Source organism: Moschus berezovskii, chromosome 9 (genome assembly GCF_049115385.1).
Source record: "Moschus berezovskii isolate FMDL1 chromosome 9, NW_MosBer_1.0, whole genome shotgun sequence".
In the NCBI taxonomy this organism is placed as follows: Eukaryota; Metazoa; Chordata; class Mammalia; order Artiodactyla; family Moschidae; genus Moschus; species Moschus berezovskii.
The window spans coordinates 85,556,402-85,569,133 of record NC_142468.1 but is presented as its reverse complement, the minus strand read 5'-3'; the positions used below and the strand labels follow the sequence as shown (position 1 = coordinate 85,569,133).

Here is a 12,732-nt window from a genome sequence, read left to right as displayed (position 1 = left end):
TTGGGATTGGGTCATTACTGTGGTAAACAGAGAGTCAACTCTTTACGTTTGGATTTCTCCCTTTGAATGATATCTTTTAAAAAAGACACCCTCCTCCCCATGAAACAAGGAAGCGAAATTGAAGGGAGATGAGATGAGGCGAGGGTGGCAAGGGTCACCAAGAAAAGGCCTGAGCAGAGCCTCTCCTCCCAACACTCCAGCCTGAGAGCAGAGTCTGGCGAACAAATACGTGCGTCTGCAGAGAGGACGGAGGACCAAAGTGCAGGAGGCATCCAACTGCCTCGGTTTCCACACTTTGCCTGGAGGTTTCTTGGGGGTCCAAGCTGGCCAAGGGAGGAGCTGAGGATTTTCCCTGCATCACCCTCTCTAGCAGGCACATGCCACCAGCAAAGGAGCCAGGCAATCAGGACAGAAGGTCACCTGCATGGATGTGGCACCAGCGAGCAGATGGACATCGGTGGATGCTGGTTTGGAAGCGTGCGAGTGACCAGGGCCAGAGGGGACCCAGCCGTGTAAGCAAATGCAGCATCAACACAAGTGGCTCAGTAACCAGGACCTACACTTCCCTAGGCCCCCAAGTGCTTGATAATGAGGTGAACTTAAATGTAATCACAGGGAGGAGGTGGTTTCAGCTGGGAAATTCTGATTGGCTGGGTTTATCTTGAGTTGACAAAAACAATGTTTCTGCTGCTATGCAGATGGTATTGTAGAATAACATGTTGTTTGCACAGTCTAGCTGTGGCCTGGGAACATGTATCCGCTGGCAGTACACATTGTTGGACTTGGTAGCTGTCTGGAAGACCGCTAGGTTTCTAGACCGGGTCTAAAGGAAGATAACTCCAATACCTGGTGACACTGAGGTACTTCTCCAGAAGCTTTACGGATCTGAAGCTTGGGAGATAAGTGCAGGCTAGCGAAGTGAGTTTGAAAGTTACCAGAAGACAGGCTGTTGAAGCGGTGCGTGGCTGAAGGTGGTAAGGAGGACAGGACCAGAGTCCTGGGAGCACTGACATGCGACCGAGTGTGCAGAGAAAACGGAGTTAGGCGAGAGCCCGTGAGCAAAGGCCCAAAACAGAGAACTAGCAGTTGAAACCAGGTAATCAAACTGGTAACTCATTTTTTAAATGCTAAATCAGTAGAATGCAGCCCAGGAGAGTTCATGGGTACAAACGAAAATTCTTTATGATATCTCTTCTCATTATCCAGGAAGTTATCTTCCTCATGTCCAAACTTGAGGCCATGTTCTGGTTGCCTGAAGATGTCAAGATTCCCACTGCCAGGGCCTAATTTGTGTTAAAACCTTACTTATTTCCACAGTGCTCCTGCAGGGTAGGTAGTGGTTTGTGTATGCAGAGAAATTTCTGCATGTTATGCCAAGGAGCTGTTGGGATTTTTTTTTCCACTATCTTACCCAGTTCCCCTTTTAAAAAAAGATCTCTCACAATTTATTTTCAGAGATTAAGACTAAAATATTATTTTGTTCTTTTGCCCTGGGCTTCTTATTTCTGAGCATTCACAGCTACATAAATCCATTATTCCCTTATCGCCCTGGCTGTCAGGAAGCTCAAGACCAGATTTTGGGCTTACTTGCTATAGGGTTCCTCAAATAGGGATTCTTAGAATTCTAGGTTTTTTTCCTTCCTTTTGGCCTTTATTTGTTCCTATTTTCTGTTTTTGTTTGTTTGTTTTTCATCAGTAGTTTGGTTTTGTTATACTGGTCTGATGTTGCTTATATTTTTATAATAAACTACTCCAAATCTTTTTTTTCCCCTAGTTTGGCAGAAAGGATCTGCCATCATAATTTTGCAGGTTTTTTTTAACCTGTATGTCTAATGCTGACCATTGGTCTGTCAGTAACTGCTGTCTTCATTGATTATTTGCAAGGTTCATTCTGTTGAATAATTCAGAGCACCTTTTTTCTCCGTGAAGTGAAAGTTGCCCAACTCTTTGTGACCCCATGAACTATACAGTCCATGGAATTCTCCAGGCCAGAATACTGGAGTAGGTAGCCTTTCCCTTCTCCCAGGGATCTTCCCAACCCAGGGACTGAACCCAGGTCTCCCACACTGCAGGTGTATTCTTTACCAGCTGAGCCACCAGGGAAGCCCTTTTTCTCCATAGTCAACCCATATATTAACAATAGCAAAACTTAAACATGTGATTCTTGATGATATAGAGCATTTAAGAAAACAAGGTAACCTCAGTGAAGTGATAAAAAAGCTTTCCTTTTTTGTCTGTCCAATATCTTTCATGGCCATGTTGGTTAGAATGATGTCTGCTAAGCTTACAAGTCATTGATATAATTTGTTTTCTCCATATTTCATGTCAGAACTGATGACAAGCTTCTCACTCTGATTGTTGACTATCACAAGCAAGAACTCAACAGAAATAAGTAATAGCATCTATTCCCCTGTACTGCTAAGTCCGTAACTGCGGGCATGCATTCATTTGTCACGTCTGTTGGACTCTCACTTCTTTTTTAGGTGTCAGGATCCACTGTTCCCATCACCAGTGAGGAATATTAGTACTAGTCTCCCCTCCAAAGAACTATTGAAAGAGATTTTGTCAAGACCAAAGTTTTTCCCAAGAGTCCTGCTGAAGATTGGCCCCTGGGGAGAATGCAGCCTTCTTCAGAGAGTGAAGAGTATGCCATGCAATTCTCCATTTCCTCTCCTTGCTACTCACTTAATCTTTAAGCCACATATGCAGTCACCAACCACCATTGCTTTAATTCTCCCAACTCAGTTGGTGCTGAGCCACCTGAACAGAGTTGGATAAGATTCTCCTTTGAATAAGGCTCAATGTAATGACTCAATAAAGACTTAATGTAGCTGGGGGGCCTCAACCAATGCCTGCTAAACACTAGCTTGGGTTCCTGCAAAGACGGAAACGGTCTAAAATTTGTTTTAGCTGATGATTTGATCATCAAATCAAGATGTCTCAAATCTATAATTCTAGTTTTAATTGATAGCATTCTGTTTGACAGGCAGTAGCTTCAAGGGAGGAGAGTAAGAACTTTTATTAACCACAGAGCTTGTATTGGACCCTGAACATCAGGTCCTTGCAACAGTCCTGGGAAGGGCTGTAGTGGTTCTGCTTCACAGGGACGCACCCAGGGACCCCAGGAAACCAGTGGCCACCCAATGTCATATAACTAACAAAGGAGGGAGTCTAGTTTGAATTCGGATGGATGTGACTCCTTTTTTTCTCTGAGAGGCATATTTTTCTTTGCCAACCTCAACAAGAGAAAAAGAAGTAGATAATCCAAAAAATGGAGTGACTGCTGACTTAAGAGGCTGTAACAAGACTGGAGCTTGGTGGCTATTGCCGGAATTTCCAGGGCAGGGTCCTTAGGAAGATCCCTAAATTGCTGACCAGGACTCATTCAGTCCTTTCTGTTGCCTGATTTATCATCTGACCCCAAGGCTGTGCCGTCAGTTTGGGATAAAAAAAGCAAAGAATCCATGCAGTGTTCACACCTCCCATCTAATGCCTTGATTCCTGAGATCTTTATACATAATGAGGGAAATACATGTGAGGAAATTTGCATTCAATGATTGAACAACTCTCCAAATACAGCTTCCCACTCGAGCCAGGATAGATTAATTCGTGTGGACTCAGAGGAGCCTCAGGGACAGGTTTTTGGAAAACCAGACCTTGGGGCTTCTGGAAACTTGTCACTCATGCTCCAGAGCATTCCTGTCCTGCCTCCTTTTTCCTCGGGAAAGAGGCCCAGGGTTGCTGGTGTTGGGGTCTGATGAGGTCAGGTGATGCCATAACCCTTCCGCCACCTAGAGAACGTCCTCAGCCTTTCCCCAGACGTGGTCACTAGTAAAGAACTCCTTCCACTTGAGCCTGACGGAATCCACAGATTTTAAAGGAAGATTTTCATTCCCCCTTGTCTAAACCCAAGGTTAGGGTTTATTGCAGACTTGGAGCTGGCAGCAGCTCTTCAGAGCAAGAATAGGTAGGATTCCTTGAAAATCTGCAGCATGGAGCAGTATGGAAAGCTCAGAAATGCTTTTGAGATTCAACTTCATCTTTGGGCTCTGAAAGCAACTAACTGCATGATGATGGGGGCTTCTGCTTTCTTTGCAGAACCTAGGCTCCCTTGGAGAATTTGTAAGTGTGAACTGAGACAGCTTTTCAATAAGCTGTTGTTTCTTCCTCTCTATTATTTGGGATCAAAGAGTTTTCTAATTTCATTCCAGTTCTTTTCATTTTGTGTGTTGTGAAAAACAGTCACACCAAGAGAGACTTGACAGATGCACTCTTTTCATATCACATATCCTCAGAGTTCTTCCTGTTCTGAGAGGAATGAAAGTAATTTTATTTGTTGTTGGGTTTTGGTCAAGTACTTACATATGAAGTGTTTTTTCTATTAAATACTTATTTTCTGACCTACCTGATTACAGTACTTAAAATGTCATGCATCTAGTGGTATTCTGTCTAAAGTAAGATTCATTGTTACTGCTAAAGATGACTTTAAAATATCCCTTCAAGAATTATGCATAGTATTGACAACAGAAAGCACACATGAATTGATTTTTGTTAATTAGAATTTTGTTAGCCTTATGTTTTGGATTAGGAAAGAGATGTGGTCAATTAATGGGTTAATTCCATTTTTATTGCAAACAAGAATGAGAAAAGGAACAAATATTTCAACACTGGATTCCTCTTGAATGAATTCATTACTAGTGGTTTTGCATCTGGTGAAGGTGTGAAATTGTGCCCAGAGTGGCATTGATCTGCTCCACTCAGGGGCCCAGCCGTTTAGAGGGCAGTGCTGGTCTGAGGGAAGTGATCTTTTCTGCACGTCTGTTAAGTCTCAGGGGCTTCTGGGGTTTCAGTTCAGTTCAGTCGCTCAGTCGTGTCCGACTCTTTGCGACCCCATGAATCACAGCATGCCAGGCCTCCCTGTCCATCACCAACTCCCGGAGTTCACTCAAACTCATTTCCATCGAACTGGTGATGCCATCCAGCCATCTCATTCTCTGTCATCCCCGTCTCCTCCCGCCCCCAATCCCTCCCAGCATCAGAGTCTTTTCCAGTGAGTCAACTCATCGCATGAGGTGGCCAAAGTATTGGAGCTTCAGCTTCAGCATCAGTCCTTCCAATGAACACCCAGGATTGATCTCCTCTAGAATGGACTGGTTGGATCTCCTTGCAGTACAAGGGACTCTCAAGAGTCTTCTCCAACACCACAGTCTTCTCCAGCATCAATTCTTCGGCGATCAGCTTTCTTCACAGTCCAATTCTCACATCCATACATGACCACGGGAAAAACCATAGCCTTGACTACACGGACCTTGGTTGGCAAACTAATGTCTCTGTTTTTTAACATGCTGTCTAGGTTGGTCATAACTTTCCTTCCAAGGAGTAAGCGTCTTTTAATTTCATGGATGCAATCAGCATCTGCAGTGGTTTTGGAGCCCAAGAAAATAAAGTCTGACACTGCTTCCACTGTTTCCCCATCTATTTCCCAAGAAGTGATGGGAACAGATGCCATGAATGTTGAGGTTCAAGCCAACCTTTTCACTCTCCTCTTTCACTTTCATCAAGAGGCTTTTTAGTTCCTCTTCACTTTCTGCCATAAGGGTGGTGTCATCTGCATATCTGAGGTTTTAATATTTCTCCCAGCAATCTTGATTCCAGCTTGTGCTTCTTCCAGCCCAGCGTTCCTCATGATGTACTCTGCATATAAATTAAATAAGCAGGGTGACAATATACAACCTTGACGCACTCCTTTTCCTATTTGGAACCAGTCTGTTGTTCCATGTCCAGTTCTAACTGTTGCTTCCTGACCTGCATACAGGCTTCTCAAGAGGCAGGTCAGGTGGTCTGGTATTTCCATCTCTTTCAGAATTTTCCAGTTTATTGTGATCCACACAGTCAAAAGCTTTGGCATAGTCAATGAAGCAGAAATAGATGTTTTTCTGGAACTCTCTTGCTTTCTCCATGATCCAGTGGATGTTGGCAATTTGATCTCTGGTGCCTCTGCCTTTTCTAAAACCTGCGGCAAGAATACACAGAAGAACGGTACAAAAAAGATCTTTGCGACCAAGATAATCACGATGGCGTGATCACTCACCTGGAGCCACACATCTTGGAATGTGAAGTCAAGTGGGCCTTAGAGAGCATCACTACAAACAAAGCTAGTGGAGGTGATGGATTTCCAATTGAGCTATTTCAAATCCTGAAAGATGATGCTGTGAAAGTGCTGCACTCAATATGCCAGCAAATTTGGAAAACTCAGCAGTGGCCACAGGACTGGAAAAGGTCAGTCTTCATTCCAATCCCAAAGAAAGGCAATGCCAAAGAATGCTCAAAGTATCACACAATTGCACTCATCTCACACGCTAGTAAAGTCATGCTCAAAATTCTCCAAGCCAGGCTTCAGCAATGTGTGAACCGTGAACTTCTGGGGTTTAGTGAGAAGCTAATGATAAAAATGATTTTTTTCCACCAGATTCTAGGTGAAGAAGATATGTCATCCGGTGTAAATGATGGCTGGATCGTTTCTAACTCTGACAGTATGAGCCAGGTCTTAGGACTGTGCAGTTTTTTACAACGTTTCCATCCATGAACAATTCCACACACTTGTGTTTGCCCTTCAGTGTTATACACACACACAGGACCTGCTGACAGTTTTAGCAGTACTTGCGACTCTGCTATTGACAGACCCCTCACCTCCCCAGGCTCCCGTTTCCTCTCTTGCAAAAGAGGAAAATGGTCTATAACTTCTTCCAACCTCTTCTTCCATCTTTAGAATATTCAATACATTCAGGGAAGGAAAAGGTTAAGAATAATTGCCTCGAAAAAACTTTCAAGTTTCTATCATCTAAGGGCAAAGGTGAGCCTGAAAATCATTTTTATTGTCTCAAAAACTTAAGACCTTTTGAAACACACACCTACCATATGACACAGCCATTCTACTCCTGGCTGCTTACTCAAGAGAAATAAAAACCTGTCCACAGAGAGTGTTGTATCAGCAGCTTTATTCCCAATAACCCCAAGCTGGAAACAACCCAATGCCCATTAACAGGTAAATGAATAAATGAAAAGTTGTACATCTATACAATGAATTATTGAGCAATGAAAAGAAGCAAACTGGTACATGTGATAACATGTATTAAGCTGAATCAAAGAAGCCAGACACAAGATTCAGTTCAGTTCAGTCGCTCAGTCGTGTCCGACTCTCCGCAACCCCATGAATCACAGAACGCCAGGCCTCCCTGTCCATCACCAACTCCCGGAGTTCACTCAAACTCAAGTCCACAGAGTCGGTGATGCCATCCAGCCATCTCATTCTCTGTTGTCCCCTTCTCCTCCCGCCCCCAACCTTTCCTAGCATCAGAGTCTTTTCCAGTGAGTCAACTCGTCGCATGAGGTGGCCAAAGTATTGGAGTTTCAGCTTTAGCATCAGTCCTTCCAATGAACACCCAGGATTGATCTCCTTTAGAATGGACTGGTTGGATCCCCTTGCAGTCCAAGGGACTCTCAAGAGTCTTCTCCAACACCACAGTTCAAAAGCATCAATTCTTCGGCGATCAGTCCAACTCTCACATCCATACATGACCACGGGAAAAACCATAGCCTTGACTAGACGGACCTTTACTATATATTCTGAAGAATGCAAACTAATCCATTACTATTAGAGAGGGAGGTCAGTGGTTGCTTGTGGACAGTGGAAGGAAGTGTTGTTCTGTAGTTTCACAGGCAGATGCAACTGACAACATTCATTAAAATGTACACTTGAAATGACTACTGCTGCTACTGCTGCTGCTAAGTTGCTTCAGTCGTGTCCAACTCTGTGTGACCCTATTGACAGCAGCCCACCAGGCTCCTCTGTCCACAGGATTCTCTAGGCAAGAATACTGGAGTGGGTTGCCATTTCCTTCTCCATTAAATGGCTACAACTTACGTAAATTGTTTCTCAAAGTTATCAGGGAAAATTTTTTTGTTAGCTCTTAACTGTTCACCTGAGACTTAAAACACACAATGGGCAGCAGATCAGTTTTACATGACCATATTGTCCAAAAAGAGTTGATGAACCCAGAATGTTCTTAAACATTCTGGAAAGCCCTTTAGTTTCTGAGCAACATATGTGAATTTGTAGGAAAAGAATTTATCTTCTGTTTTCAGGTAAAGCCCGAAACAACTGCCTTGGGAGCGATGCCAGGTGTGCAGGGCAGTTGAGCTCTGCTTATTCCCTGCCCTTCTGCAGCCCTCCGGAGTCCTGAGAACCAGCTGGTTCCACAAAGGCAAGTACATGGTTGGGGGGCCACTTTCTGTCTTTTGAGCAAGTCACGCTTCTTAACACCGATTTCTTCCTTTACTCTGTCCAAGGTGGTATGTGTTTGCTCAGGGGTGGATTCCTTTCTACATCTTGAATGTCCATTCAGAAACTAAGAGGGCTTTCCCAGGTAGTGCTGGAATGGTAAAGAACCCACCTGCCAATGCAGGAGATGTATGAGCTGTGGGTTCAATCCCTGGGTCAGGAAGATCCCCTGGAGAATGGCATGGCAACCCACTCCAGTATTCTTGCTTGGAGACTCCCATGAACAGGGGAGCCTGGCGGGCTACAGTCCATGGGGTCGCAAAGAATTGGACACTGCTGAAGTGACTTAGCACTCAGAAAACAGAAAGCTGTAAGCTACCTTCTTTATAGGCTACATGGAGTGACCAGTTTTAGTTGGCACCACTTACAGAATCACAAGATGTGAGATTTGGAAGGAACTTCAGAGATTCTCCTGTCCAAATTCCCAGAGGAGGAAGCTGAGGCCCAGAGAGGGTAAGTGACTGGTCCAAGCACACACAGCACAAGCAAGCCTAAAAATCACTGCCCTCCAGGAGTCTCTCCACTTTAATACACTGGCTTATCACTTATTGAAAAAAACGAAGCCCAAAATCTCTAGCCAGATCCTAGGTCTAAGCTTAATTATCTTGCTATACTTTTTTTTTAAATGAAAGCTGTAAAATTGTTGGATTCTAGCTGAGAGAAAGACCACAAATTCTCAGCTGTGGCCAACTGTGAGGAAATGTAAAGCTCAAACCTCAGCATGGGAGTGAATGCAAGGCATTTAAGATTACTGTGGAACTTGGCCACAATAACAAGAGCCTGTTCCGTGGTGGAAAGGACCATGTTACATTTCCATTCTTATTTGCATTTGAAAAAATAGAACAAAAATTATTTCTTGGGTAGAAGCAATTTCTGTGACTGGGAAAGACTTCTTGTTCATTACTGCTCCTTTTACTGTTCATATATTTTCCCTTGATGGCTATTGAAACAGCATATACTTCATACAGAGAACATTTATCACAGCAGATTCTTGATTAAAGTTGAATCAGGTTCTTCCAGTGAAGCAGTCACAGCCAAGGGAGTAAATTAGGCTTTTTCCAGAAGCTCCACGAACACTCAGTCTAACATGGCTTTAATTTCCAAACTGGAGTTTGGCAGGCCCAGGTCTCAGCAACATCCGCAGCCTCCTCCTGTCACATCTGACCACTTGGTGCCTGGACAGGAGCGGGGTTTTGCAGGGTGAGACCCCTCAAGGGTTATCATGCTGCTTCCCAGTGGCACCTGGACAGCACCTGGGATGCTGCTGCTGGTTCAGGGAGATGAGGGTTATAGTTGTGTAATTTTGAGGGGCCTTGGCCCTGTGATTGACTGGTGAGCTGGTAACATATGGTCTTCACGTAGATCCCCCAGGTCGGTTGTAGAGTTTGGTAGAATGAGTAGGACAGTAACTTCCACAGGAAGACTTTGGAATCAGCTCAGGCTGATTTTTAGAATCAGCCTGAGCTGAAGAAGCAACATCAGTGGCCCCTTCTTCTGGGGTGGGGGCGGGGGGCTCCTGGATCACTGAGCAACAGCACTTTCTGGAACTGTTGGCAGTGGTGGGCCCCACCATTCCTCATGGTATCATTTCCTGGGTCCTTTTGTCTCGTTCTGGGGGCCATGTGTACCCTAGCTGTAGTGAACAAGTTTTGTGTGCGGGCTTGGGGCTCAGGGTGGGGGGTTAGGGAGGTGGCCGGGGGGCAGGGGGAGGCGGGCATAACGCTGTGCCCAGCCAGCCCCTCCTCTGAGCACTGAGACATGTCACAGACCCCTGTGCATCCACAGGGCATGTTGTCAGCACGCTGAAGGGTTAAATTACTTGTTGAGCGAGTGGACAACACAAGGATTGACCTTCAGTTCAGTTCAGTTCAGTCACTCAGTCGTGTCCGACTCTCCGCGACCCCATGAATCACAGCACGCCAGGCCTCCCTGTCCATCACAAACTCCCGGACTTCACTCAAACTGAAGTCCACAGAGTCGGTGATGCCATCCAGCCATCTCATTCTCTGTCGTCCCCTTCTCCTCCTGCCCCCAACCTTTCCCAGCATCATAGTCTTTTCCAGTGAGTCAACTCGTCACATGAGGTGGCCACAGTATTGCAGTTTCAGCTTTAGCATCAGTCCTTCCAATGAACACTCAGGATTGATCTCCTTTAGAATAGACTGGTTGGATCTCCTTGCAGTCCAAGGGACTCTCAAGAGTCTTCTCCAGCACCACAGTTCAAAAGCATCAATTCTTCGGCAATCAGCTTTCTTCACAGTCCATCTCTCACATCCATACATAACCACGGGAAAAACCATAGCCTTGACTAGACGGACCTTTGTTGGCAAAGTAATGTCTCTGCTTTTTAATATACTATCAAGGTTGGTCATAACTTTCCTTCCAAGGAGTAAGCATCTTTTAATTTCATGGCTGCAATCAGCATCTGCAGTGATTTTGGAGCCCAAAAAAAATAAAGTCTGACACTGTTTCCACTGTTTTTCGATTTCCCATGAAGTGATGGTACCAGATGCCATGATCTTTGTTTTCTGAATGTTGAGCTTCAAGCCAACCTTTTCATTCTCCTCTTTCACTTTCATCAAGAGGCTTTTGAGTTCCTCTTCACTTTCTGCCATAAGGGTAGTGTCATCTGCATATCTGAGGTTATTGATATTTCTCCCAGCAATCTTGATTCCAGCTTGTGCTTCTTCCAGCCCAGCATTCCTCATGATGTACTCTGCATATAAGTTAAATAAGCAAGGTGACAATATACAGCCTTGATGTACTCCTTTTCCTATTTGGAACCAGTCTGTTGTTCCATGTACTGTTCTGACTGTTGCTTCCTGACTTGCATACAGGTTTCTCAAGAGGCAGGTCAGGTGGTCTGGTATTCCCATCTCTTTCAGAATGTTCCACAGTTTATTGTGATCCACACAGTCAAAGGCTTTGGCATAGTCAATGAAGCAGAAATAGATGTTTTTCTGGAACTCTCTTGCTTTCTCCATGATCCAGCGGATGTTGGCAATTTGATCTCTGGTGCCTCTGCCTTTTCTAAAACCTGCTTGAACATCTGGGAGTTCACAGTTCACATATTGCTGAAGCCTGGCTTGGAGAATTTTGAGCATGACTTTACTAGCGTGTGAGATGAGTGCAACTGTGTGGTAGTTTGAACATTCTTTGGCATTGCCTTTCTTTGGGATTGGAATGAAGGACTGACCTTAAATGTGGACTAATCAAACCCGTGTAATAGTGACACTATCATTGAAAAACTGTGGGAGAAGAGTTGGAACTTTCTCTAGAAAAGTTGATTAATGACCATTGTCAGGGAAGCCCGGCAGGGAGTCGCAGAGTCAGACATGACTGAGCAACTGAACGTCAACAATGACGAGAATAGATTATATACAGTAGATTACAGATGATATATAATCTATATACAATCATGGAGAACTGAGATGGATATTTGAGAAAAAAAAAACAAAAAAGCTTGTTCTCCCTTCCTCTAATCCTTTGAATTTAAATCACTCCCATCATTGAAGTCAAAGGTGTAGAGAATTAATTTTCTTCTCCATTTTCCATTGATTAATTGTAAAGGTAGGCTTGTGCTTACCTGAACAGACAAGAATATACAATTGGTATTTCAAGTCACTTTTACTTTTTTCATGCCCTAGTCTCTCTTACCTTAAAATATACCCTCCCTCACTCATTGTTGCCATGGCCCGGGGTTCAAAATCTGATGGGGGAGCTACCCACAAGCCACTTGGCACAGCCAAAAAATAAAACTAAACATCTACACTTAATCCTTAGAACCATCAGTTGATTTGTCCTTCTCATTGAAAAATTTGTGAAAGAATTGTGGGCTCATAAATTATCTCCATTTCCTAGTTTTTTGTTTGTCCTTCAGACTTCTCCACTGTGGCTTCTATTCCCATGGCTCTGGAAAAGTGCTCCCTCTGTGATAGCCGGTAATCTCCACAGCGTCCACTCTGCGGAGCATTTCTGGGTCCTTGCATTCCTGGAATGTTCCCTGGAGGACCATCTGAGAATCATTCTATTGCACATGAAAGAAAAACCCACTCAAATTGTGGCAGACAAAACCGCAAGTTTCTTGTATGGTTTCTTTAGTAATTTTCTCCTGTTCAGTTCTCTCTTCTAGCATTAATCAGATATTGCTATTCAGGTACTAAGTCATGTCTGACTCTTTGCAACGCCATGGACTTAATCCTCTAACTTTTCTATCTCCCTCTCTATTTATTCAGCCAGCCCCGGCGTAACTGACCACGCAACGAGGCGCGGCCGAGAGGAGCTACCCCACGCCTGAGGCAAGGGCCGACGGCCGAGAGGAGCTACCCCACGTCCAATAGGCGGTGGCTGCGCGGGTGCAGGAGGGCCGAGAGGAGCTATTCCACGTTCAG

At 44.4% G+C, this 12,732-nt stretch overlaps 1 protein-coding gene across 1 annotated transcript in view; it reads left to right on the top strand.

Annotated features, from left to right (window-relative positions):
• Positions 1–8,214, top strand: part of HOMER1 (homer scaffold protein 1) — a 161,476-nt gene extending 153,262 nt beyond the window's left edge. The window contains exon 9 of the mRNA XM_088839897.1: positions 8,146–8,214. Coding sequence (XP_088696023.1) covers positions 8,146–8,199 — 54 coding nt within the window. The 3' untranslated portion in view covers positions 8,200–8,214. The remainder of the gene's footprint in view (positions 1–8,145) is intronic.
• The last annotated feature ends 4,518 nt before the right edge of the window (positions 8,215–12,732 follow it).